Source organism: Mesoplodon densirostris, chromosome 8 (genome assembly GCF_025265405.1).
Source record: "Mesoplodon densirostris isolate mMesDen1 chromosome 8, mMesDen1 primary haplotype, whole genome shotgun sequence".
Lineage (NCBI taxonomy): Eukaryota > Metazoa > Chordata > Mammalia > Artiodactyla > Ziphiidae > Mesoplodon > Mesoplodon densirostris.
The window spans coordinates 81359920-81385625 of record NC_082668.1 but is presented as its reverse complement, the minus strand read 5'-3'; the positions used below and the strand labels follow the sequence as shown (position 1 = coordinate 81385625).

At 37.7% G+C, this 25706-nt stretch overlaps 1 protein-coding gene across 3 annotated transcripts in view; it reads left to right on the top strand.

Annotated features, from left to right (window-relative positions):
- FAP (fibroblast activation protein alpha) overlaps nt 1-21423 on the top strand; it is a 71848-nt gene extending 50425 nt beyond the window's left edge. For all 3 annotated transcript variants that reach the window (XM_060106134.1, XM_060106135.1, XM_060106136.1), the window contains 9 exons: nt 3083-3181; nt 3658-3727; nt 4471-4665; nt 10115-10169; nt 17275-17374; nt 18636-18700; nt 19202-19274; nt 19537-19610; nt 21023-21423. In XM_060106134.1, the coding sequence (XP_059962117.1) occupies nt 3083-3181; nt 3658-3727; nt 4471-4665; nt 10115-10169; nt 17275-17374; nt 18636-18700; nt 19202-19274; nt 19537-19610; nt 21023-21118 (827 nt within the window). In that variant the 3' untranslated portion in view covers nt 21119-21423. The remainder of the gene's footprint in view (nt 1-3082; nt 3182-3657; nt 3728-4470; nt 4666-10114; nt 10170-17274; nt 17375-18635; nt 18701-19201; nt 19275-19536; nt 19611-21022) is intronic.
- The last annotated feature ends 4283 nt before the right edge of the window (nt 21424-25706 follow it).

Genomic DNA, 25706 nt, shown 5'->3' with positions numbered 1-25706 from the left:
AGCAGAGTGGGGAAAATGAGGGTGGGCAAGGGTAGTGGAAAGTGAGCCTAGAGTAAAACTGTGCAGAAAACCAACACGAGAAATGCAAAGCAAAAAATGAACCTGTAAAGGAGACCAAGAGGGAACAAGAAGGAGGACAACCTTGAGAGTATGGAGTCATGAAGGGCAGGGGAAGAAAGTATCTCAAGAAAAAGAGAGTGCTTATCTGTGTCAAGTGCTTCAGAGAGTGAAGCAAGACCTGCTCTAAATCAATGAGCTTAGCGAAATAAGGATGAGCATTAGCTTGGTCAGAGCAGTTTCATTGGAACAGTGGAGGTAGAGGCCAGACTGAAGCAAATTTAGGTCTGCATAGGAGGTAAATAAATAAAAAGAAACTATTTTCAGTAGGTCTGACTGATGAGCAAAGAGGTGGGATAATGACTGGAAGAGATTGATAGAGGTTTAAGTTAGTTTTTGAAAGCTGATAAACATTTGAGCATGGTTGAATGCTGATGGAAGAAATTTGGAGACCAAAAGTGGTTGAAGGCATAAAGGAGGGAGGTCGCTGAGAAGGTGGGCAAAGTGGAGTCCAGAGACAGGTGAGAAGATTAATCTCCAGCATTGTGATGAGAGAGAATGAGGAAATTACCGATGGAATTATATGAAAGTTTGTAGAAAACAGTACAATGGCTTTATTTTCTCTGCAAAGTGGAGTAAAATCATTGGAAAATAACAGATAGTACTTGAACCAGATGCTATAAAAACTCAGAAGAGTTGGCACTTGACATGGAGGACCCAGGTGAGGCTTAGTTGCTTCTGGCAGAGCAGATCTTCATTAAAATTACCTAACTGATTGAATAACCTTATTTATCAGATTTTCTGCAGATTCTTCACATAATTTAATCAATGAACAATATGTCATAGTTAATAGGGTTTAAACAAAAATCTCACATATGATCCATCATTCTTACCACTTGATTTCATTGTAATGAAGAGTCTTCAAACATTTGGAGAGCACATACTACATATCATGCACTTGGTACTGAGCATGCTGAGTGCTGAGTATACAATGATGAGTGAAAGAAGGTAAAAGATACAGTCTGTGCTGTAGCACTCCTTGCCACATTATACATTGCTAATGCACAGCCACATAGAGAAGCCCAATTGCCACCCCTCCCTCTCCTCACAACCGTATGAAATTCCATTTTGCCTCCAAGGGGTGGGAAAATTGCACATTTACTATCCATAAAAATGCAACCCTGGACTGTAGAGGCGTTAATAAGATTTTCCATTCAACTTGTCATTTCAGTAAGTCATGAATCAGAAAATTTCAGTAGCTAGGAACAGAATAGGAAAGGAATCAAGGTCAACCCAACCAGGCAACATCTGCGTGTTGTCTCTGACTTCCAGTATCTGTCTACAGAATGATAAACATGGTCTACATAAATAAATATTGCAACCATTCTTTGTACTTACTCCACATAGATTCCCTTTATCCTTGACAGTTCCACACTGAGAACCCACACAAGAAGGAAGAGCTGGCTGCATTGTGGTTATAATTGAGTATTCATTTTATTTTCTTTTTTAGTTTTAACTTTTTAAATTGAATTATAGTTAATTTACAATGTTGTGTTAGTTTCAGGTGTACAGCAAAGTGACTCAGTTATACATATATACATGTTCGTTTTCAGATTCTTTTCCATTATAGGTTATTATAATATACTGAATATAGTTCTCTGTGCTATACAATAGGGTCCTTGTTGTTTACCTATTTTATATATAGTTGTGTGTATATGTTAATCCCAAACTCCTAATTTATCCTTCTCCCCACCCACTGCTATCCCTTTTTCTAGTTTTAACTTTTAAGTTGCCACAACTATCTCTTTCCTGATGGATTGTCCAAAGTTAAAATGAAATGTATTATGTATCTTATACAACTCATACCAAAACATCTATACTTGTTCTAAGATTAAATATAACACTTTGGAGCAAAATGCCATGAGTATATGAAAACTGAGAGTTACAAGGGAAGTGGTTTGGCAAACTTAGTGTAGTTACAAGTACTCCCCCAGCTCCCCATCTTCAAGGACCACTTTTTTAAAAAGGCACAAAAACACGGAAACCACAGGACTGGCATACCTCAGAAGTCATCCAGACCCTCTTTTAAAAAATAAAGCCACAAACTCCACTTATTATACAAAAATCTAACTTCTCTCTAGACGATACCTGATATCTATCCAGGTCAAAACAAAGCTTACAAAAAGTCCTCTACTGCTAGAAACCCATTCGAATGTATCACTGATCTACAGCATCAGGAGATCAATATATTTGTTCAGTTACAAAAATTAAAGTGTGAAACATAACTAAGCTGAAAGATAAACAAGAGTTGTTTAGGAGATATTTTAAGGTGAAAGATAGAAATCATAGTGTGTATATACTGTTGTTTTTTTAAGATATATAACTACCATGAAAGAAAGGAATTGAAGGAATAGGATGCACAGTAATTCAATTACAAAAAGAGAAAAAAAAGGAAGAATATCACAAAAAGAAAAAAAAAAGGAAGAATATCCTATATTAAGCAAGTACAGCAGGGAAAGTTTAAGAAAGAAATAGATATTAAAAAATCACAGAATTAATATTTGACCTTACACATTGAAGATTTTAAAACAAACTTTGTAACTATAATACATACTTAATTATTTTAAATTTGAGGTTTCAGCAATATAGATTTTGCTTCTACCACTTTTTCAGTAAAAATAATTTTTTTAAATGTCACCTACTCAGGTCATGGCTTCATGTTGTAAAAAAAAAGTTAGAAACAGGAAAATGTGGCTGAATAAACATCGTTACTTCTGTGATTCTGCTCAAAATGTATTTTGATGCCATCAGGGTTCGTTTAAGAGACAATGACTGATGTCCTTCATAAGTTCATCCCTGCTTTAAAGGCTGGATTAAAAATATCCTTGTCAATATGAAACTCCTTAAGCAATCCTTATACAGTTTCAGTTTCATCCATAGTAAAGCCAAAGACATTTTAAGAAATAATTTTCTTATGGAATTTCTATTAATTAAAAATGAACATTTTACTTTTTTTTTTTTTAAGAAATTAAAATCCTGGAAGAAAACAAGGAATTGGAAAATGCTTTGAAAAATATCCAGCTGCCTAAAGAGGAAATTAAGAAACTTGAAGTGGATGATATTAGTAAGATCTTTTAAAAATTTCTCATGAATAGATATGAAGCTGAACACTTATCAGCTTTTGCTTTTTTAAAACAAAATTGTAGGGTAAATATTATAATCCAATCTCTACAATATTACAGGATCTTAATTTTAAAAATCTTACTGTCACATTAAATTTTTATGAAATATCTTTCATATGTTTGTGGATAGGTTGATCTTATACTTTTCTATAGCTCCATTTCAACACTGATACTTTTTAAAAGAGTTTATCTAATTTTAATTTTAAAATGTGTGCTTCTAGAAAAATAATAGTTCAACATTTCTAGCAACTTGTAAATTGGACAAAAATATGTAATAAAAATCAAGTAAAACATAGTCTTTGTTCTTAACAATTTACTAGTTATAAATTGATTTTATGTTATATGTTGTTATTAAAGAAAATAAATAATGCTATGAGTATAGTGGAATGAAGATTTTTCTCTGTTTTTGTTTTTCAAGCTTTATGGTACAAGATGATTCTTCCTCCTCGGTTTGACAGATCAAAGAAGTATCCCTTGCTAATTCAAGTGTATGTAATATTTTCTTTGGTTTAAAAACTATTTACTGAAAATATGTTGGATTAAATACACATTTGTGAGATAGAATGAACCATTCTCCTCTGTAACAGTTCCTATTGATGCTGTTTTTATATATTCTCCAACTAATCAGAGTAAATAAAATATGGCTATTTAAAATAGCCTGAGAAAGTTTTGAGATTTTTAGATGGACTTGCTTGCATTTACTGTTTTGAATTTCCTTTGTATGGCAAATTGCCTAATGTGTCAGAATACCTTTGAGATAGAGAAATTGCAGCCAAAAAATATTGTAAATCATCTTAACATCTTATGTAATTGAGTTAGAAATGAAATAAGGGAATGGAATACATTTTGTGGAATCACACCCAAAATCAGTGCTGACCTACACACAATTTGCTTAAAACACCATGCATTTTTTTTAGTATATCTTATGCCTGCTTTTAGCAAGTGGCAGGTGGCAGAAATGACGAAAAACCCACACATATTCCTTGAAATGCCAACCCTAGATGTATCCGTTTTGGGGAATAGGAGAGGCTGTGTCCCAAAACAACTTCCTTGTAGCAAACCTCTGGGAAAAGCCTGGTCCTCTCTTGATTTTGAGCCAGTTCTAATGCCACTGTTATTGAAATTTTATCATACAAATGTACTGGGAAATACTAAAGGCAATTCTTGGCCATGATGGGAAGTTGAGTTTCACAAAGTAATCAGAGATTCTATCTTTTTCTTTTTTCTGTAGGTATGGTGGTCCCTGCAGTCAGAGTGTAAGGTCTGTATTCGCTATTAGTTGGATATCTTATCTTGCAAGTAAGGAAGGGATTGTCATTGCCTTGGTGGATGGTCGAGGAACAGCTTTCCAAGGTGACAAACTTCTGTATGCAGTGTATCGAAAGCTGGGTGTTTATGAAGTTGAGGACCAGATCACAGCTGTCAGGTGAGCGCCTTCTCATTCAAACAGAAACTGATGTCAGCAAAAGTCATGCAGTCATTCTCGGGTTTCCCCATCCTTAATGTCTTAAATTTTTTTGGTCTATTTTCCTAACTTCATCTAAAGCTATCATTAACTTTAAAGTGATATTTTTACCCAATATAAGAAAAAATTATTCACGGAAGAGAGAAGAAAAATGATTTATGGTGAAATACTCTCTTTCCATGTTCCAGTCATTCTAACAGACTTTCATTACCATGGCTCACAATTAGCAGAAAACTTTGTATAACTTTAGGGATGGTCTGTAGGAAACCAGACATCTGAATTTGCTCAAGCCTTGTGGATTCTACCTCATAAATTTAGAAATGGCTCAAGATTTCATCAGCACTATATACTTATATATATTAACATTCTTTTGTAATTAAACTAGCTATTTTAGCAAGAATGTGTTTTCCTATTTTCATTCAACAAAAAATTTCTTTTACATAATAGAAATTTACCAAAACATTTAGGGGAAAGACAGATTTATAATCTGAGTTCTTCTTCCCAACTACATTCTCAACCACAATTTATGGCTCAGTCATCTCTTCCTGAAACAAAAAGAATAGAGTCACCAAAATTGTTCCTAATTTGGAAACACTGTGCAGGATTCTTCTGGATATTTCTGTATAGTTGTTGGGTTTCTGTTATTGTGATGTGAGTAGGTGAAGTTGGAGAATACTAGATTGTAAATGTAAAAGCTAACACAGGCTGACTGTACTCTTAGTCATGGATATATGTGCATGAGTGATGTCTAAAGGTCAAACACTGTTTCACAGCAAAGAGCAATTTAGAAAATTAATTAGTATGTTTCTTTTATCATCTTAATATCATTAGCAGTTATTGATTTCAATGCAGCACACACAACACAGATTATATTTAACAACTAGGAGCCAGGCCCAGACAACACTTTTCTGTAATCAAAGCAGAAGAATTTAGACTCACAAGTAATTATTTTTTTTAAATAGAAAAGTAATCATAACCCATATGCTTTCAAATTTTTCTTTCATTCTGTGAACAGTAATATACACACACTAACACCTAAAACATTCAATTAAAAACAAAGGCTATTTGAGTAAAATCTGAAAAATTGATAACTAAATTATTAAATAACACTATACAATCTGTAGGTATCATTCACACCTAACCTTTAGGAAGCTCCGTCTTTCTTACTGATCCAGATTTTTGGCCTTTCCACTATTTTAACTTTTTTGAGGGAGTCTTCGGCCTGATAGAGGGTCATAGAAAAGATAGTTCAAAGAAAAACTCTGAGATTCAATCGTTCATGTAAAGACTGTGGTATGCCTTAAGAATATTAACACAATTGTCAGCATTATAGACTTAATTCTTTACGGTATTGTTTTTGGCATTGTGGGTTGGGTCACATTTATTTGTATTTAAACCATGCAATAAACACCAAGGACATGTAATCCTGGGACAACATCAAAAGACAGAGATGTAAATTATGGTTTGTAATTCAACTTTCCAAAGTTGGCCGAGCTAAAAAGTGGTTTGTTTTGGCACTGGTTAAAAACCAATCATCGTTAACATCATACATCATTATATTTTTGTGCATTTATTTACCACCAAAAATGCAGCATTCAAATTTAAGATGAATACCTCAAGAAACAGAACAGATAGAACTGATAGCTTCTTAATGTTTTTCCTTGGATGAAATGAAAATTTGAACATGAAACCCATGTATAGACCTTAACAAAAATTGTTACTTCTGGTGTCCAACATATAGGACATGAAGCCACAAATTCTATTGATTTTCACAATAATATAAATGTCTTTGGCATTTAGAATTGAAAGGAAGATGGACCAGAGGCGGTAATTGGCTACATTTACCTTCTCTGAGCCATTTTTAGGATGGAACCTGAAGAATGTCTTCCTACTATAGATCAGGCATATGTTCACTCATTGACTCAGCCATTCAAGAACAGATGAAATATTAGTATATGCTATTACAATACTCTGTATAAAATTGTTCAATTTACAATCTCAACATTCAGTGCACTTACAGTTTTTGAAGAGTGAATAAACCACATGCACTCAAGAGAGCATGGTTATTAGATGGAACATTTTGTATTCACCTTAGTGAACAGAGGCAGCTGTATGGCAAAGCACATATACAGCAGTGGAGATGCCAGTTGGGGCTGGCCTTGGCTTTGCTTGAAACCATTATTCTGCAAAAGGGAAAGGGAAGCCTTGAAACCCTATGCTTTGAGAAACCAAAGGCTAAAAGAATAGACTTATAGTGATAACTCTAGAAATAATTCAATCACATATCTTCCTGAGAAGTGTTTTAGGAATCAGACACTGAACGTCTGACTTGAGGAATGGGGACTGTAATTCCTCTATGGTAGTCCCCAAATTACCTCCCCTCAAAGAATGAGATTTTTCCCTGGAATCTCTTATGAAATGTAATCTGGCTAAATTTTTTATATACCAAAAAAAAATCATAAGTACATATTTGGAAACAACAGTAAATACTAGTCAGGGTCAAGAAACAGACTCAAGCAAAGCAAAGCAGGAAAAAAAAGAGAGGCCCTACAACTTCACAAATTTTGAATATACATAAGAGAAAGCCCCAAAGGATATGCTTGTGAGGTCAAAGCTTAAGTAAAACTGAGACCTGCTTTCTTCAGGCTCCTCTGCAAGTGGTTCATATGTGAGACCCTTAAATTTTCAGTAGTTACAGGATGAAATCTGCTCATTTGGGGTAGGTTTGGCATTTTTGACATTCCCACAATTTTGAAATTTTATATAACTTCAGGGATAGCAGTAAAGAAGGATTATATGAGAAAAAAATATATCATACTGTTACACATGGTATCAATAAGAACATTTCCAAAATAGAATAATCGTAATTGATTACTAAGGTTTCAAACTGACCTTAGATTTAGGGCATTTTTATGAGAGAAAAGTTGTAATGTCCAGTCCAGCCTCCAAAATTAGAAAAAATGCTTTTTCACTTGCTATTAACATTTTGTTGATTTAACCACACTGTCAACAGTATCTCTGATAACCCTCCTGGAAGCTCTTCAGAATTTGGAGGTAAATTTTATAGAGGCTTGTTGGTCTCAGATTATCTAGCTAACCTTTAACCTAGTCCTTCCACAGTAAGTGTTAATGTTTCATTTCCATGTTAACTATTGCACTATCATTTCCTGTAAATGTCATCCTTTTGGAATAAACCTAGGAAGGGAGCTGTTAAGAATTTCCTGTTCCCATGTATCACCTGTTATTTGCTTTTACCCCAAATGCAAGGCAATATGATTGCTAGCTTCTGGGAGATCATAAAATCACGATTGATTTTATGGCTCAGAACTGGCTTCAAGCACTAGCAGCAAGATCATTTTTTTGACAAAGAAAGTGAACCTTCTTTTCTTTCACTTGGCTTTTGAAGTTTGTGGGAGAATTGCCGAAATGCCACAATTTGCTGCCCGTTGTCTCTACTTTGCCATGACCAAGCGTCAACACAGGTAGCAACTTTCCGTTTGCTACTGCGTTTCTCCCCTGTAGACCCCTCAGTGTCCCTCAAAATCAGTGTCGAGTAAGCTGTGACTGACGGGGCTTCTTCCCATCTGTTTGTGCCGGGCATCTGCCCAACTCCTCTATGCATCAGAAACGTGCATTTTGAATGCATGCAACGAGCAAAATGGTTGCTGTGAAATCCCTTTAAGAAATTCCATTATTTAACTAATGCAAATCACTCGGTCCTAGTTCCAGAGAAGAATGAGAAAGGGCATTAACGTCACTTAAGGCCACCAAAAAAAGAGTATTATTCTGGGGTCATGAGTGTCACTTTTGTCTCTTCCCCTCTTTTCCTTCACTGTCTCATCCAGGCCTCTATAATGGCTCATCCACTTTGCTTTTTTCTTCCACTGCTTCTGCTTCTCTAAGAGTTTCTTGAGTTTTTATTAAAACGCTCCCCAAATAAATCACAATTGCTCTAGAACACCAGCCATCAAGGAAGCATGGAATAAATTAGCCTAAAACACTCTCTTTTTGTACCAATGACGTAGTTAGATTTCTGAGGGCTTCCCAGGACTTTTTGAAGGTTATCCTTCAGCATGGTCCCTTGCTCCTAAGGATAGATTTATTTTCAAACTCATTTTTAAATGGAGGCTCTTCTGTGAGGGAAATTGAATGAATAATGTTCATATCCTGAAAGCTGCATACAATTGTCCAAACCATGATGAACTGAGGATACCTAAGTGTGAAATGGGAGAGGGATAGATATTTTTCCATGGATGGATGTGACCAAAAATAAGGCAGTGATTATAATGCATGTCAACCTAAATAAAAGGTTAAAACAAGGCAAGCTCAAAATTGCCAAAAAATGAGTTTATTCAGGAATAGCAGAGGAATTGAAATTCTGGACTCACAAACTGTAGCAAGCTATAGGCCCGTCCATTGAGGGTTTGGGGAAGGCTGTATTCATAGGGAGGGAATAAAAGAGGGGAGAGTTCAGTGAGAGTCTATTAAAATAAAAAAAAACAGAGACCAGCTTTGACTACTCCCTGGGCAGACAAAACCAATCCCGTCCTACAAACAACGCTCAATTCAGCGTATTTTGAGAAACCAAGCCACCTTGGGTCATTTCTTGTTCACGCCTCTGGAAACCATAAACAAAACTTCCCAAGGTTGATATGAGGCAACCCCTGACCAACTCCCTATCATTTAAGAAAATTTCAATATGACCAGTTTTATGGAAATCAGGCATATATGGAAATCAGTCTCTCACTCCTGAGGGCACATGTGTGCAATTTTTCATTTATATTCTTCAGTCCCATTTTAGGTTGAAATTATTTTACATTAACATCTAAGCAAACAAAATCATAAGAATTAATAAATTTTAAAACAGCAATAATGAAACCCTTTTTTCCAAAAGCTGGAGATTTGGAAATTTGGTCCTAGTCATGGTGCTATTACTTCTGGTGTTACTATGAGCCAGTATCTCTTTTTTTTTCTTTAAAATATCTTAAGTGCATTTAATAGTAAACTCAAAAACATGTGGCTGTAGTGTTAGAACCTGAGTTAACCATTTGTTTGTTCACTGCATTAAAAAACATTTTCCCCTTTCAGTCTATTCTCATTTGCTGAATATGAGCCTGTCTCTTAACCTGAGTCCCAAGTAACTCACCAGCACAGTTAGGGTAGGAGGCCTTACAGCCCTGAAAGTCTTACTCAATAGATGTACCATAGAGTCTAAAGGATCCTTTTATCCCTTGCAGGAAGCATGATAATGTTCTTTTAACTATTTGTAAATGCAGCCTTCTTATGCAAGTGTTTAAACAAAGAAAATGTAGCGTTTCTATTAAATCTTTGGATTAAATACGCTTGTGTAATGAAGTAAATGTCATGTGTACGCACTTAAAATTCTAAAAATTTGTTTCTTTTACTTTAGAAAATTCATAGAAATGGGTTTCATTGATGAAAAAAGAATAGCCATATGGGGCTGGGTGAGTTGTTTTGTATGTTTTATGCCTGTTATTTGGTTCATCATTTTCTAAAGTGTTCGCTTATAAGGTTTCTCATGAAATGTTAATGTTGCAACATAATTTAACCTGTCAATGGAAACAGTCAATTTGGATAATCTGGGCTTCAAAGTAGTGGCTTTAAGTGTCTGTTCCTTTTTTTCAATCATTTAGTTTCTTCCCTGTATAGCAAATCAACTCGTAATTGACACATTTTCACTTAATTTCTGGTATTAGAGTATACTGAACTGAAACATATTCATCAGAACTTTAATTTCCTTTGTTATTTTAGGGTTAATATATTTCTTTTATATGTCATCATTTCATTTTCATGAAAAGCTAAGATAAAGTTTGAAATTATAGAAACTTTCAGAATATAAATTTCCTAGTACCTAGCCTATCCTAGTTATATCTTGGCTGTTTTGATTCCTTTTTTTTTTTTTTTTTTCTTGCAAACAAATTCTTTTACCAGACCTAATGTTAATTTGTGCTAACTGGAGAGAAATAATTATTTATTACTAGTTATAGATCATGGAGATAATTTCCCATGTTTGAAGAGCTACACAGGTTTTTTAAACACACATTAAAAGGAAGTGGCAACATTTATCCGTCATGGACAATGAAGTCACTGGAAAGTTTTGAGAAATATGGGAAAGAGTTTAGATTTGCCCATTATAAATTATGATAATTACCCTTCAAAGAAGATTTCCTGTTTCACTTTTTGGTCTGAATTTGTACATTTGCAAGTCAATTTGCAGCCATTTGTGCTTGGGTTGTTTTTCTTGGCTGTTTTCTCTGAGCGCGGCCTGCACAAGATGGAGGGAATGAAACCCAATATTGAAGGGAATCTTCAGGATTCCACTCATCTCTCAGCTCAGTGACCAGATGAAGAGCTGTTATGAATTTGTAGAAAGTTGTTACTTCAAGCCATTTGGTCCTTCTTAAAACTATCAAATGTTAAGTATCTAAACAGAATGGAATTCAAATGGGTGGAAATAAATGAAATATTTTTATAGTGAAATAGTTCAGATAAGACCTTTCTTACCATCCATTTTTATGAAATTTCCTAAAGTAAATCCTTGAAAGATTCACATTTCGAACTGAACACTTACATATAATATTAACATTTCTCTTAGGGTTTCACTTTGCTTTTACTTCAGTCTTTGAAATAACCAAAAGCCACCTTTTAACTTCACTTCTAGAACATTCTAGATATAAGTGGTTTGGTAGAGAACCATGTGTGTGGGATGATTTAAGAAACCCACTCATCACATGAAGGAGAGTGAGCTTTATCCATGACTATGTGACATGTTTCTCTTCTTATTTTTCTATGTTTCTGTGATCATTATACTCCATTCCTTAAATGTCAGTGTTTTTCTGGGTCTGGTCTTGATTCTTGTTGTTCTTCATTTCCTTGGGGAAACCCATTGGTTTCAAAGATGATGATGACTGCAAGATGCCTGCCACTAACACCCTCCTCTCTCTTCTGAGCTTCACATTTCAAATGGCTACTGATCATATTTCCCAAATGTCTTACAGAGGACTCGAGCTTAACTTGCCCAAGTTAAACGTATTATAGTCTACTTTAAAACAAGTCTTCACCTTTAATAAGGACCTCACCACACACCTAGTCACCCAAATTAGTAAGTTCAGAGCTATTTTCAGCTTCCCCTGCTCCCTGACTCCAATACTCTGTTGATTAGTAAATTCTATCAATTCTGCCTTCAAACATTTGAGTCTATTCTCATCATCCCCACTGACATTGCTTTAGTTCAAGTTTCTTTATATGTAATCTAAATCAGAGCTTCTCAAACTTTAGCTTGCATAAGCATCACTTGGAGAACGTGTTAAAACGCTTTCCAGGCACCTCCCCCCAACAAGTACTCCAGGGTGGAGTCTGAGGGTCCACTTACATGGACCATAGATTGGGTGGTACAGGCTTAACTATTCCAGTTGCTTCTTAACTAGCCTCCTTGTTTTGGTCTCACAAACTCCAATGTTGCTAATGAAGTTATTGTTCCAAAACACAATTCTTACCACGTTGCCTTTTTGCTTATGAATTTTCTAGGGCTGCATGTTGACCTCAGCCTAGTGCCCAAACACATTTCCTTGCATGCAAGGCCCTTGGCAATCTGGTTGCTCCTACTTTTCCAGTCTCTCTCCCTCCACTTCTCCCCACACTTTATGAGTAATTTGTTTTATGTCTGTGCTTCCTTTTTCCCATGTGTTGATCCGTCCTGTTCCCTACACCTGCAATGCCCATCCTCTTCTCCCATTCCCCATGTCTTCCTCTCTCCAAAACACAAAATTCCTGTTTGTTCTTTAAGACCCAACTCAGATGTGACTTTTTGTGCTCCAATAGCTCTTTATACTACTTTTATAGGAACAGCCATGCTTTATCTTGTTTGTGCATTGTTTGCTCTCACAAGAATCAAGGAATGGACTTTGTCTCTCTTCAACTTTGTTTCTCAAATGTTTAGCACAATATTGGCTATCTCACATATCTGTGATGCTGTTTAAACTGAATTTAATCCTGTAAGTCAATGTTCCCCCAAATGTGTCATGTTAGTATCAGGAAATTTGGGGGAAATGTTCTCTGGTCTAATAATTTGGTAAACTATGAAGTCTATGTAATAGTGTATATAGCCCCTATAGTAAAGAATCCTGTTGAATTTTGTTTAATACAGTATTACCAAAAAGTATTTGATTCCATGGGTACCTCTTTTAATAGTGGTCTTGAAGTCAATAGGGAGTGGAATTGGAGCCTTAGAAAGATACTCTTGGCTGCAGAATGAAGAGCAGCCTGATGTTGGGGGAGAGAGTGGACCAAGGGGCTAAGAGAGCAGTAATATGGGCAACAAATACCAAGGGCCTGAATTTAGGCAGTGAAGAAGGGGGCAGGAATAGGTCATAGTTCTGAGTGCTCTTTTATAGTATAATAAGCAGAGACCTATGGGAAATTGGAGAAGGGAAAGAGAAAGACGTGGAGAATGACTATGTGGGTTTGTTTAGCTATCACTGTGTTCCATAAGTACCTGTTTCTACGAAGTATTAGATACCTTAGTGGTCTGAGAAATACTCTAAAGCTAGCCATGCAATTTTTTTCTTTGGTCAATTGGTCAATAAGTTGCAAATCTTACATTTCCCTCCATTATCCAGATTAAGAAGGGGAGAGAAGGCATTTTTACCTTTTTATCTTACACTTTCAATTTTCTGGCACACAAATTAAAGTCCAGTAGCCTGTTTTTTAGCTACCTCTTAGACATCTACTATGCACACAGCACTATGCCTAGGAAGTGTCTGTTATGACAGTCGTTCTGACCTGGGCAATTTTACCCCTTAGGGGACATTTGGCAACGTCTGGAGATGTCGTTGGTTGTCAGAACTAGGGGAGTGCTACTAGCGTCTAGTGGATAGAGGCCAGAGATGCTGTTAAATATCCCACAATGCACAGGACAGCACCCAACAAAAAAGAATTATCCAACCCAAAAAGTCAATAGTGCTGAGGTTAAACAACCCTAATTTATATGAAGAAAAATTGAAGCAATTATTCTGACAATTGAAGAGCAGCAGGGGTTTTGCCTAAATTATTAGAATAACAACCTCACTTATGGGCTTTGCTTTGTTAATATAGACCTAGACAGGTGGTGTTGAATAAGCATTAGTTCGTGATTTAATCTTAGCTCCCTTCTCTTCCAGTGACTAATTATAAGCAATTTGAATTGCTATGTGTGATCAAGGATGTAAAAGCAGGACAAATGTACCTCTAATGAAACTATATTAGACTCTGAACTTAAAACTGCCCAAAGAGGTTGCCTTAATGTAGGGATATAGAGGAACTGGCTTGTCATCAGGCATTCTGCAGTTGAGTCTCAACTCCACCGCTTACTCTAAATTTATTCTGAGCCTCGGTTTCCTCATCACGAAATGCAACAATAATTTCCTCATCAAGTCAGTGTGAGAGTTAGATGAGTTAATAGGAAGTCATATATTAAACAAATATTTATTCTATTCCCACTGTGTTTCAGATTGTATTGTCAGTGCTAGGGAGACATTCATTAACCAGACAGACAAAAATCTCTACCTTTATCGAGTTGGGAATGGTTGGGGAGAAAGGCAATAAGCAAGATAAATAAGTAACATATACAGGATGTTAAACAATGATCAGTGCAATGGAGAAAAGCAAAACCAAGCAAGAAAGGAGCAAGGAGCATCATACAGGATTGGTGCAATTTTAGATTAGGACAGGTGAGACTTTTTTTTTTGAGTTAAGACTTCAAATGGGAGGGAGTGAACCATGTCAATTTCTGGGGATAGAGAATTCCAGGCAGAGGGTGGCAGCACTTGCAGAAGTTCTGGGGCTAGATCACGCTTGGAGAGTTCAAAGAACATCAAGAGAGCCAGTGAGCAAGGGGAAGTGGGAGGGGGGAGAGAAAGGACACAGAGCCTGTGGGACCACAAAGACTGTCACAATGACCTTGGCCATACAAACATTAGCTAGTTATTATTATTGTCTGTAGGTGAAATGTTCCAATCTGCATTATAGCTCCCATCAGAGTACTATTCCATAAATCCTTCAAAATTCTGTGCCCTTCTAAGAATGTTTTTAAAGATATCCTTCATTTAAACAAAATGGCAAGGCATCTAAGTGCAAAGGACAAAATTCTAGAATTCTCATGGCCAATCTGCTCCGTGGGTTCTTTTCTTTCTGCAGCCACCCACTCTGCCTTGGAGCCCCACCCATGGGAGAGCAGAAAAAAGTCAGCTCGGGTGGTTTTTTTTCTCTTTATTTCTACAATAGAAACAGCTTTTCCAAGCTGCCTGAGAATTTCAAGTACACCTTCTTTTATTGTGCTGTTGCTACACTAGTTTGCTTTTACAAATTCCTAGAGGCAATTTGTATTCATGTTGAAAGCATGACAATTTTATTTACATACTGCCCTATTATCTAATCACTGAGTAGATAAAAATTAATATTTTTATAATTCCTAAGATTTTGGACGGAAATATTCAAAACCCTTTTTACTGTATGCAAATGCTTTAATTTCAAATGTCACTCCATGCTATTTTCTGTTCTGGGGCATAGGAGAGGAGAAGCAGAACCCAGTATTATAATTTGCAGTGACCACACTTTTCCAATAAAACCATAAACAGTAATCATATTTCTAAAGGACTCGGGCTTACTCTACTTTCATTTAAATCAAAAATTAAGAAGGAAGAAGAAATCTTTTGTTTCAGTAATAGTTGTTGCTAACCTGCTAATCAAAACAGATTTTTTTTTTTTTTTTTTTTTTTGCGGTACGCGGGCCTCTCACTGTTGTGGCCTCTCCCGTTGCGGGGCACAGGCTCCGGACGCGCAGGCTCAGCGGCCATGGCTCACGGGCCCAGCCGCTCCGCGGCATGTGGGATCCTCCCGGACCGGGGCACGAACCCACGTCCCCTGCATCGGCAGGCGGACTCTCAACCACTGCGCCACCAGGGAAGCCCAAAACAGATTATTTTTATGTTTTAAGTGAAAGTTCGATCCTGATAGAGAATTTTCACTTATCAAAATGATTTTTAAACCCACATGTTCCTTCTATTTTAAAATATATTTTTCCTCTATTAAAACACATTTTAGTTCTCCTCCAAGTATAATGAAAGGAGGCCACGGTATAATTGGAGCTGCCACTTTTAGTCTGTGTTTTGTAGCCAAGGGTCCTCAATAAGATTCCCCAGAGTTGGAAACATAAGACTGTAAACTAGTTAGTTAGCATTCTTTCTCTAACAATTGAATTCAGCAAAATGGTTTAGCTTATTCCCTCAGGCCATGTATTTCACGGATTAAGACTAGACCCAGGCCACTGACCTGCTGCCTGATTTCACCACGTCTGTCTCCTGTCTCTCCCTTGCTCTGTAGGGTTCTCACTCCCACTGTCTCTTTCACCCTCTCTCAAGACTGACTTTTCGGTAGCAAAGGATGATACGATCTCTCCTGACCGGAGGAAAAATGATTCCCAGAAGTTTGTGACAATAAAGTCCTAAACGCAAGGCACACCCTTAGTTAGAGAGTCACACTGTCCTCTTTTGATTTGTAAGGAAGTTCCTGTGTTGGGGCAAGAATAGCACTGAGAGTCACTTCCTAATCTAGCACACACATTTGGGGTGGCGGAGAGGGGGGAGGAGGGTCCACGTCCCAGAACACTGCTTAATCCATGTTCCTAGAGGAAGCATCTCTCTCCCAGCAGGTTAATACAGACCAAATTTGCCTTCCAGGGAGAGATGAGCTTTACTGTGACACCCTGTTCATTTCTTCATTTTTAGGAAAAGGTTCAAATTTTCATGTGACACAGGCACACATCTCCTCCTGTTATGAGGGTCACATTTCTGAATCACCTACCAATACCCTGGGGAAGAAAATTGATGAGTGCTAAACCTACTCCAGACTCTGCAATTTGTATCCCCTTTTGTATTACTTTATTTTTCCATTAAGTTGGGGAGGGGGGCATGTAAGATTTTTAAAGACACCAGTGGCTTTTCCTCCTTTGAGCTGCTATGCCAGAAATCCTCAAAACAGAATACGTAACGCTACCTTATACACAGACTTTGGCCGTGTCTTAAACTACTCAAAAGGTTCTTGTGTCCTTCCCTTGCTGTTCTGTTATGAAAATAAATGAATAAATATACAGATATAAGTGCTGCCTCACACGAGTTTTTTGCACGTTGTGGGAAGTATCTTGCTTTTACTTTTGGGGAATGATCTTCTTTTTTGTGCATTTTTTTAAAGTAAAAATCCTGCTTTTGCCATAGCAAGGTCCTAGTTGGAAAAACATAAAGGGGGGAAAAAAGAATTTTGCAGAAACATTGCAATTATAGTATCTCTTAAACTGCCCACACCATGTTGGGATCAGCACACCAAGTATTTGTAATTGACTAAGCTGAAATTGTTGTCATGTCTGGTGGAGATGGCTACCAAGAGTGCAAGATAGACATTTAATCTACCCTATCCATACTCCCCAGCTCCCATCAGCACTTATTTTGAGTAGAATTGCTATACAAATACCTTAGATGAGAGTCAATCTGGGACTGACTTGTAACAATGTCTCTATAGTCCTACGGAGGTTATGTTTCATCGCTGGCCCTTGCTTCAGGAAGTGGTCTTTTCAAATGTGGAATCGCAGTGGCTCCAGTCTCCAGCTGGGAATATTACGGTATGGAAACATTTCATAAATGTTGCTGCGAAAACATTTAACACATAATTACTCTATATTTAAGGTTGCTAGGAAAACAAATTATGCAGTAAAATTCACCCCAGCATCACTGGGAAAAATATAATCTATAAATGAGGTTGTTTATATGATTCATTATAATCATGTTGCAATAATCACAGCAATTTTAAGACCAGGAAGGACTCTTCCAAAACCCAACGTAAGTTATTCTCTTCCAGAAACCGTGTGCCCCCTGATGAACCAAATCTTTAAAATCAGAGTTAAGTCTGTTTCACAGACACACAGGGGCAGCTGAACTAGCTTTTAAGCACATCTTAGGGAAAGTCAGGACGGGACCAAGCAAATCACCGCCACGCCACAGTTTGCAGCTGCCTGTTACATTGCTCTAGGAATCAAAGAAACAAAAATTTGTTCAAGAAGTACACCTTCCGTGGGTGCCTTCCCCCCGCCCCCGGTACGCGGGCCTCTCACCGTTGCGGCCCCTCCCGCTGCGGAGCACAGGCTCCGGACGCGCAGGCTCAGCGGCCGTGGCTCACGGGCCCAGCCGCTCCGCGGCATGTGGGATCTTCCTGGACCGGGGCACGAACCCGTGTCCCCTGCATCGGCAGGCGGACTTTCAGCCACTGCGCTACGAGGGAAACCCCGTGTGTGCCTATTTTTATGATGAACATCAATGCAGGATGATTATTTGGAAATAACTCTAATAAATGCACGAAAATTAGCTTTCATTAGATCCTCTTCCCTGTGTTGTGGTGGAAATGAGACAATTGTGACTTGTAGGGAATCTCCATTCAGAGAAAAACGTGTGTGTGTTTTGGGGGAGGACTTGGGGGATATAGTTCCATCCCAAATTAATTAAGACACCAATAAACGTACTAGAGGTGGCTGCATTTGTGATTTCTTTTAAAATATCATGAGGTCATTCCTAGCTCAACATTCCCCCCACTGAAGAACTTTGGGTAGAAGTGAAAAAGCTTAAGAGCAGCCCTTTCTATCCTTAGCTGCTCCTGTTTCCACAGTCTTCTCCTGCATTGCTTCTCCGGCCCTACTGAGGCAACTTGCAGAGCGAATGACTTGGGTGGAGCGTTACAGGAAAGGGCAGCAAGAACCTTCCTCGGCAGCTCCACCTGGGAGATTGACGGGCAGTTATCAAACTCGGGGGTGGGGGGTGGGGTCTGGTTGGTTAATGAAATGACACACATCTCATGCAAACAACACACTCATATACTCATATATTTTACAGCATCTATCTACACAGAGCGATTCATGGGCCTCCCAACAAAGGACGATAATCTCGAGCATTATAAAGTAAGCATTTTCTGTTTGATTTAGGTCATTAATTTATTCCAAATGTGCTAAATCATTGTAAAGCAGTCATTCCAAGTTTACAGTTTGGCTGGGTCCCCAAAGCAAGTATGATGATCTTTTGTCAGCTGCAAAACACCTCACTAACAAGGAATTGACTCCCTTTGGGTTCTATTTTTTCTTTCCCCATCCTCCTTCCCTAACTTCCCTTTTCCTCATCCCCCTCCCCAGCCCCTACTCCTCCACAGCTTGAGCGGGCATCCTCTCTGCCTAAGGTCTCACTCATATGTAACATATGACACATACACTTTCAGTGTTTCAAACTAAGAATCAGATGGAAGTAATGCAAATGATGATGAAAATGTGTTGCTCTGACTCTTAAATATTTATCAACCAAAGCAATACATAATTTCAGTATTGGTGCTAAGTCCATTGCACAATGATTTAGCTAGTTTTCTATTAGAACTTGCAGCAACTAAGATGTTAATTTTTCCCCTTTTCCAGAATTCAACTGTGATGACAAGAGCAGAATATTTCAGAAATGTAGACTATCTTCTCATCCACGGAACAGCAGATGGTGAGGTTTAAGCAAGACTCTTACACATAAAAATACTGAGCCAGCATCACTTTGTTTAAGAAACATTAAGCATCCTCCTATGCCTGTGCTCAGGGTCAATACCTAAGAGTCAGGGACATTTCCATAAGCGAGTGTGAGTACTCACTGCTGACAATGTCAACTGCATGACTAGATAATTGTTGGTGTTCATTTCCAGGCGGTACATTGTCACTCTATGCTTTCTGGTATTTAACAGCACTTTAACTCTCTCTCTTTGTTGCAGATAATGTGCACTTTCAAAACTCAGCACAGATTGCTAAAGCTCTGGTTAATGCACAAGTGGATTTCCAGGCAATGGTACATCATTTTGTTTTACTCATGTTCATGGCCTTAGACCCCTAAGCTAAAAGGAGGACTCTTCTTTTTTTTTTTTTTAACACTAAAACCTGACAAGGAGGCTGTAAGGTAGAGTAGACAGAACATTAGCAAATGACGCTTGGATTTTTCATGAACTCCCTGAAGGACACTAGGCAAACCGTGTCACCTCTGCTGATCCCAGTTGAGTCATATATAAAATAAAGGCATCCACAAGATTAGAGGATCTTCTAGCTCAAACATCCAATAGTTCTGTGGTCCTATGTATTAAGTGCAGCTATGTGCTTAGAGTCCCTGTAAAATCTGAGAGGCTCGAAGAAGCTAGAAGATTCTGTTTATTCAGTAAGAAGCAATCGCAGAATGTTATGAGACCTCAGAGGCTCCCTGAAATCAGGTGGTTCCACAGAGTTAGAGAATCCTTCCAGCTCTGTGGTCTCAGTGCCTGGCATGTGGCCGGCCCATCACAGAAGGTCATACTTTTACTGAGTAAATGAATAAATGAGCTAGCTTTGAAATCCAGTTGCATGAAGAATGGGAAATGGAAACAGAGAGGAAAATAAGGCAAAAGCCAAAGCAAGGGAGACAGTCCCTGGTGGCTATTGTTCCCCCTCTTCAGGGAACATAAATTCTCCCTCGCTTGCTTATGTTGCCCAAGCACCTAGAAAAGGAAACCCCCATCTTTTGGAAATTTGGTTTCTGAAAATAATTTAAAGAGGGTGAGGTGAGATTTTTCTGATCTTTTTTTTACCCCTTTCACCCATTTTTGAAATTGTGACTCCCAAAGTAAATTCAACTCATAAGTATATAGCATTACATCAATAACCACTAGCCACATTTATTCAGTGAAAACAATAATCTAACTGGCAACTCTCCAGCAATAAAGTTTAAATTTGTAATACCATCTCCCTGGGTTTTTTTTAATGATACTATTTTTAACTCCTATGGAGGGTGTTTACAGTTACATGTATTGTGAATTTTCTGCAACAGATAGGAATTAAATTCATGGAATTTTTGAGCTAGAAAGAGCCTTAGAGAAAATCAATTCCAACCCCCTCATTTTTCAAATGAGGAAACCAAGCTCCAGAGAAGCAAAGTAACTGACCTAACACCCCAGCTCTGGAACCCGGGATGTTGGCTGCTGTGGAAGTTCAGCCACCAAGATCTCAAATAGAAGTTTGAAAAATATGAAACAGTAGTGAAGGTTAATAAAAAGGCTTTAAATCTTGCTGTTCTAAATGTTTACCTGTAACCTATTTTATTTATGCAAGTGTTCTTAGGTAGAATTCCAGCCATAATTTTAGAAAAATTATCAGGTCCTGAGAGCACAAAAAGCCAAAGCTGGATGCATTGTGTGTCTGCAGGAATAAAACAGGTTTCTTCCCTTTGTGTTTCAGTGGTACTCAGACCAGAACCATGGCATATCCGGCCTGTCCACGAAGCACTTATACACCCACATGACCCACTTCCTAAAGCAATGTTTTTCTTTGTAAGAGTAAAAACGATGCAGATACAAGACTGTATCACAATCTGAACACTTCCTATAAATGCCTCAGACTGTTTGCTTGTTTTACTCTTTATGCTGTTAAATGTTGGTATAAACAAACAAACAAATGTTGTTCTGAAGGCTGACAGAAAATTCAGAGGACTCAGAAGTTCAACCTAAATATTGTTTACATTTTCTGGCACTCTGTGAAAGAAGAGAAAAGGAGGCCATACCTTTTGCTTTGGACACAAACAGCGTTTTATCACCTGTTCATTTGAGGGGAAAAGAATAAAGTCAGAAGTTAAAATGCTATGATTTTCTCTGTGTGCATTAATTTCATGTTCCCGTTTCTATCAGAGAAAGAAATGCTTATGTTAGGCAAGTGTTTGAATAATATTAGAGTGGTCATGAAGGAGAAGAATCTAGAAGCAGTTTTGGATTTTTGTAATTAGAACTCTAAATGCTGGAACACAGAGCTCAGAGTGTGCAAAAGCATTGTTCAGAAATCAGGTTGGCAATGCAGTTTGTAAAGGCACCCTGACATTTGCACTCTGTGCTGTCCCTCCAAGAAGTGTTTATTAAATTTCTCCCAGAAGATTTCTTCAACATTGCCAAAAGCATTTGATAAAGATAAAGTCAGAATTTTGGATCCAGGCTCCTTTTAAGAAATGCTTCAAATTTGGAAATGTTCCTATTTTGGATCCCTTTTTAGAATGAGTATTGGTTAACTGTTTTCTGATTGCTAAGCCACACCAAACTAAATAAAACAAAAAATTAGATAAAATGGACATCAACAGCTGGAGAAGGGAAATGTTACATCTGTGAGATTATGCTGGGGTTTTAGTTCTATGTTATAGTGTTTATTTTGGAAAAAAGAAAAGAGAGCCATAATGCCAGCAATCCCAAAGGCAATGCTCTGTCAACAACTGTCCCCATCAATTACAAACGCAGGCAGTACGCCATCTCTGTGATGGCCACAGAATTAAAAAGATCCACACCAGATCACCAGAAGATGTCTTAAATGAATGCTGGAAGTATCATGAAGCTGCTGCCGAGAGGACTTTCCATTGACATGGTTCCCAGCATTCAATTGCCCTGGATGATTTTTCCCCATCCTTGGTTTGATTCTTCGCAGTGTCAGGTAGAAGACCCTCACACCTTCTGTCATGCTGTATAACTAGAAGAACAAGTCCAGGCAGGAAAACTTACAGCAGGCAGGGACCTCAAAGGTCATACACCACAGACTCTTCTAGAGTTTTCAGACCTTTCTCAGTCCAGCACTCTTTCTCCTATGATTTTCTGAAATCATGCTCCCATTCAGGCCACAGAGTCCCACCCACCTCACCTGTCAGGAAGGGTACTTGGTGGAGGTCAGGGAGCCCCGGCAACACCCTCACAGATTCAGGACTGGCCACAGCCCCTCCTCTGCACATCTATACAACTGCTGATGCCCTCAGGGTCAGAGGGAAGCTACTACTTCTCCTTTTCTCTTCCACCTGGAGCAGCCTGTGAAGCAAGCCCAAGAGATTTCTGCATAATTTTCTCCTCATTCGCTCTCTCCAGCTAGGAAGGGGAGACGAGCCAACAGTCCTTTCCTAACACTGTGTTAAGGGAGACAGGAGGGCAATTTTGTAATTATTCTTTGTATAATAAGGAAGTCTTGTTACCCCAACTTATCTTCTGCCTTTGTGGAATATGCAAACCTGGTGTTTAATACCAATGTGCAAGAAGTAGTCTCCAGCCTCAGGCCTTGGTTCCCACTGCCACAGAGGCAACTTCTACAAGACAGATCTAACTGCGTCATTTTCCCAAGTAGAAACCTCCAGGGATTCTCCATGTTCTGGAAAATAACATTGTAGATATTCTATGTAGAATTTTCATCATCACAGAAAGTGCTATGCGATGGTGCTATCCTAGAGGAATCTTCACAGACCATATCTTGGAACATAGCGTATGGTAGAAGCTCGCCAACCAGTGAATGATTGAGCAACTCTGTCTTCATGGAAGACTCGGGTTTTCTACATCACCGTTGATGCAGCCTCTCCTGACCCCTCAGGCACTCCTCAGGACTATCAGTGTGTGTTTATGTACTTATTCATCCATTCAACAACCATCTATTGAGGCTGTCTGTATACCTGACAAGGCTTTGAGGACATAGTGCAGAGCAAGGCAGCAACAAGAGTGGCAGGGTTGTTTTTTAATTTTTTTTTTAACACTCACATTTTGTACAGCTTTCCTAGATTTTTCTTTTGGCTTGGAAAATAAGAGGTACATAAAGTACAAAGATTTTAGTAGAAAATACCAAACTAAAAGGGATGATTAAACGTCTTACCTTTTCCATTTGTAGGAAGTGAATTATAATAATAACTATGGTTTGCCACACTTTATTCTTTCATATGTGATTTGGGGAGGAGGTTGTCCCAACATCTTAATTCATGCTGCAGGGTAGAATCATCCTTCACATATCTCAAACTAGGGATTTTCATGCATTCATTCAACAAATGCAATTGCAAGCCAATGACTCAGGTACTATAGGTGACCCTCCCCCGCAGAAGACATGTATGTTAAACAGTATGCATATCTGTGGGCAGAGCTTAAGGCTTGTAAAGATGAGATATGAATGTGAGTAACTACAATGCAAGTTCAAATGACATCAGTACTCTGGGGGTGAGATTCTAGTAGGTGTAAGAGGAAAACCATAAAAAATGCTGCCATTTCAAAATAACCTCAAATTTCAACCCTGCAATGCTGGCCTTAGAGCTATTTTTAAAGGTTTCAAAATTCTAAATGATCATCAAATATTTGTCAGAGTGAATGAGAAAAAAGCAGCAAAAAAATGGGTATCTTTTTAAATTTAACACAAATGAGGGAATTTTGATTGAGGTTAAGTTTTTAAAAAATCTTCTCCAAAGTATAAAATGTATGATTTATTTCCTTCAAGAAACATTTTTTGAGATCCTATACTGTGCATGGCAGTATTCTGGGTATTGCAGGGGTTACAAAGATGAATGTATGTGACAAGTTCTCCATTTCTAGACTGTTTCAGTAAAGGCAACTTAACGAATCTGATTTTCCCAACATTTAAGCATTTTTCAGAAACTGACAGATCTTTATGCAAATGTTGTTGCCAAGCTGTTTGTAATGGTGAAATTATACTTTGACAGTAACTCTTTAAAATATATTAAACCCAGCTAAGGTTTTTTTTTGAAATGTTGCCAATTAAGTGACTTTAATGAGCTTCTTGATGGTAATGTAATTAAAATTCAGATGTTCTAATTGTAAAAAAAAAATACAGTTCTGGAAAACAACAGTAAAATAAGCAAATGTGAAATGAAGTAGGGCTAATTTAAATGGTGATTATGTGGTCTACTGAGAAGATTCCACCAAAACAACATTTTCAATTATCCTGTTTGTAAAGAAGAAAGAAGGCACCTAACAGATATTTTAAATGTATCCAGTAAAGTAGATACTTTGAGTTTATCTAATAAAACAGATTTAAAAATTCTGAACATAGTAAGTCATTCCCTGCTTGTGAAAGAACTGCTAAAAACACTTCCTTGGCTTTATGAACAGGTACCCTAGCAATCTGAAGTGGAATAATTTCTAATTCAGGGAGAAATGAGTGCCTGGACCTTACCGAACTATTCATGGGGAAAAAGATCTGGGTCCTAACAAAAGTCTCTACTGACCACCTGCTCAGATTATTGGCATGCAATACTAGCATGCTGGTCACAGACACTTCTTTTTGACACACAGGTATGTCGTTGGCAAGCTAGAGCAGTATGATTTCATTTTATTGGCCTCTAATTAATACCCCATTACTTACTGTACTCACTTTAAAAATGGCTTTGACAATACATGATTTAACAAATATTTGTTGGTGCAGCGGTACAGCCTTTGCTCTGTGGTTATACAGAGTCCATACCACATTCATAAGAGGGAGGGGTAATCAAGCCGAGGTCATGCCACCATGGTTTGACAACTCATGTTCCTACTTTCATAATTACTGGTCATTGACAAGCAAAGGCAGGAGCATCTTTGCTAGCCATGATTTATTGGGGGTAGGAATTTTTCTCATTGTTACAGAAAGTGAATTTTTGAAATAAATGTCTTAACAAGTCATTTAAAAGGATATAAATGTTATTTGTTTGCTAAAAAGCTACTATTAATTCACTCATGATTCAGTTTGTTTTTGAAACATCCTTTCAGATATTCATGGACATAATAGAAAATTTTAGGTAGGTCATAAAATTTGCTTGCAACACACTGACACTTGGCTAAATTTCCAGCTGTAAGAGATGATGCTTTACTATATGCAAGTACTTTTATATATCGACAGGAGACAATGCTGCTTTCTCATTTTCTTTAGAAGATTAAAGCAATACTTTGCAATATTGCGAATGCCTCCCTTTCAAATGAAATACAAGATAGCTCACATGCCAATTCTTTTAAATATAATATGTTCATTATAACTTATTTTAAAGGCAGTGGACTGTAACAGGTAAGGGCACAAATGCTAAAGTTAGACTACGTGGTTTAAATCCCAGCTCAGCAATGTACTAGCTGTGTAACTTTGGTGAGTGTTCATACATTCT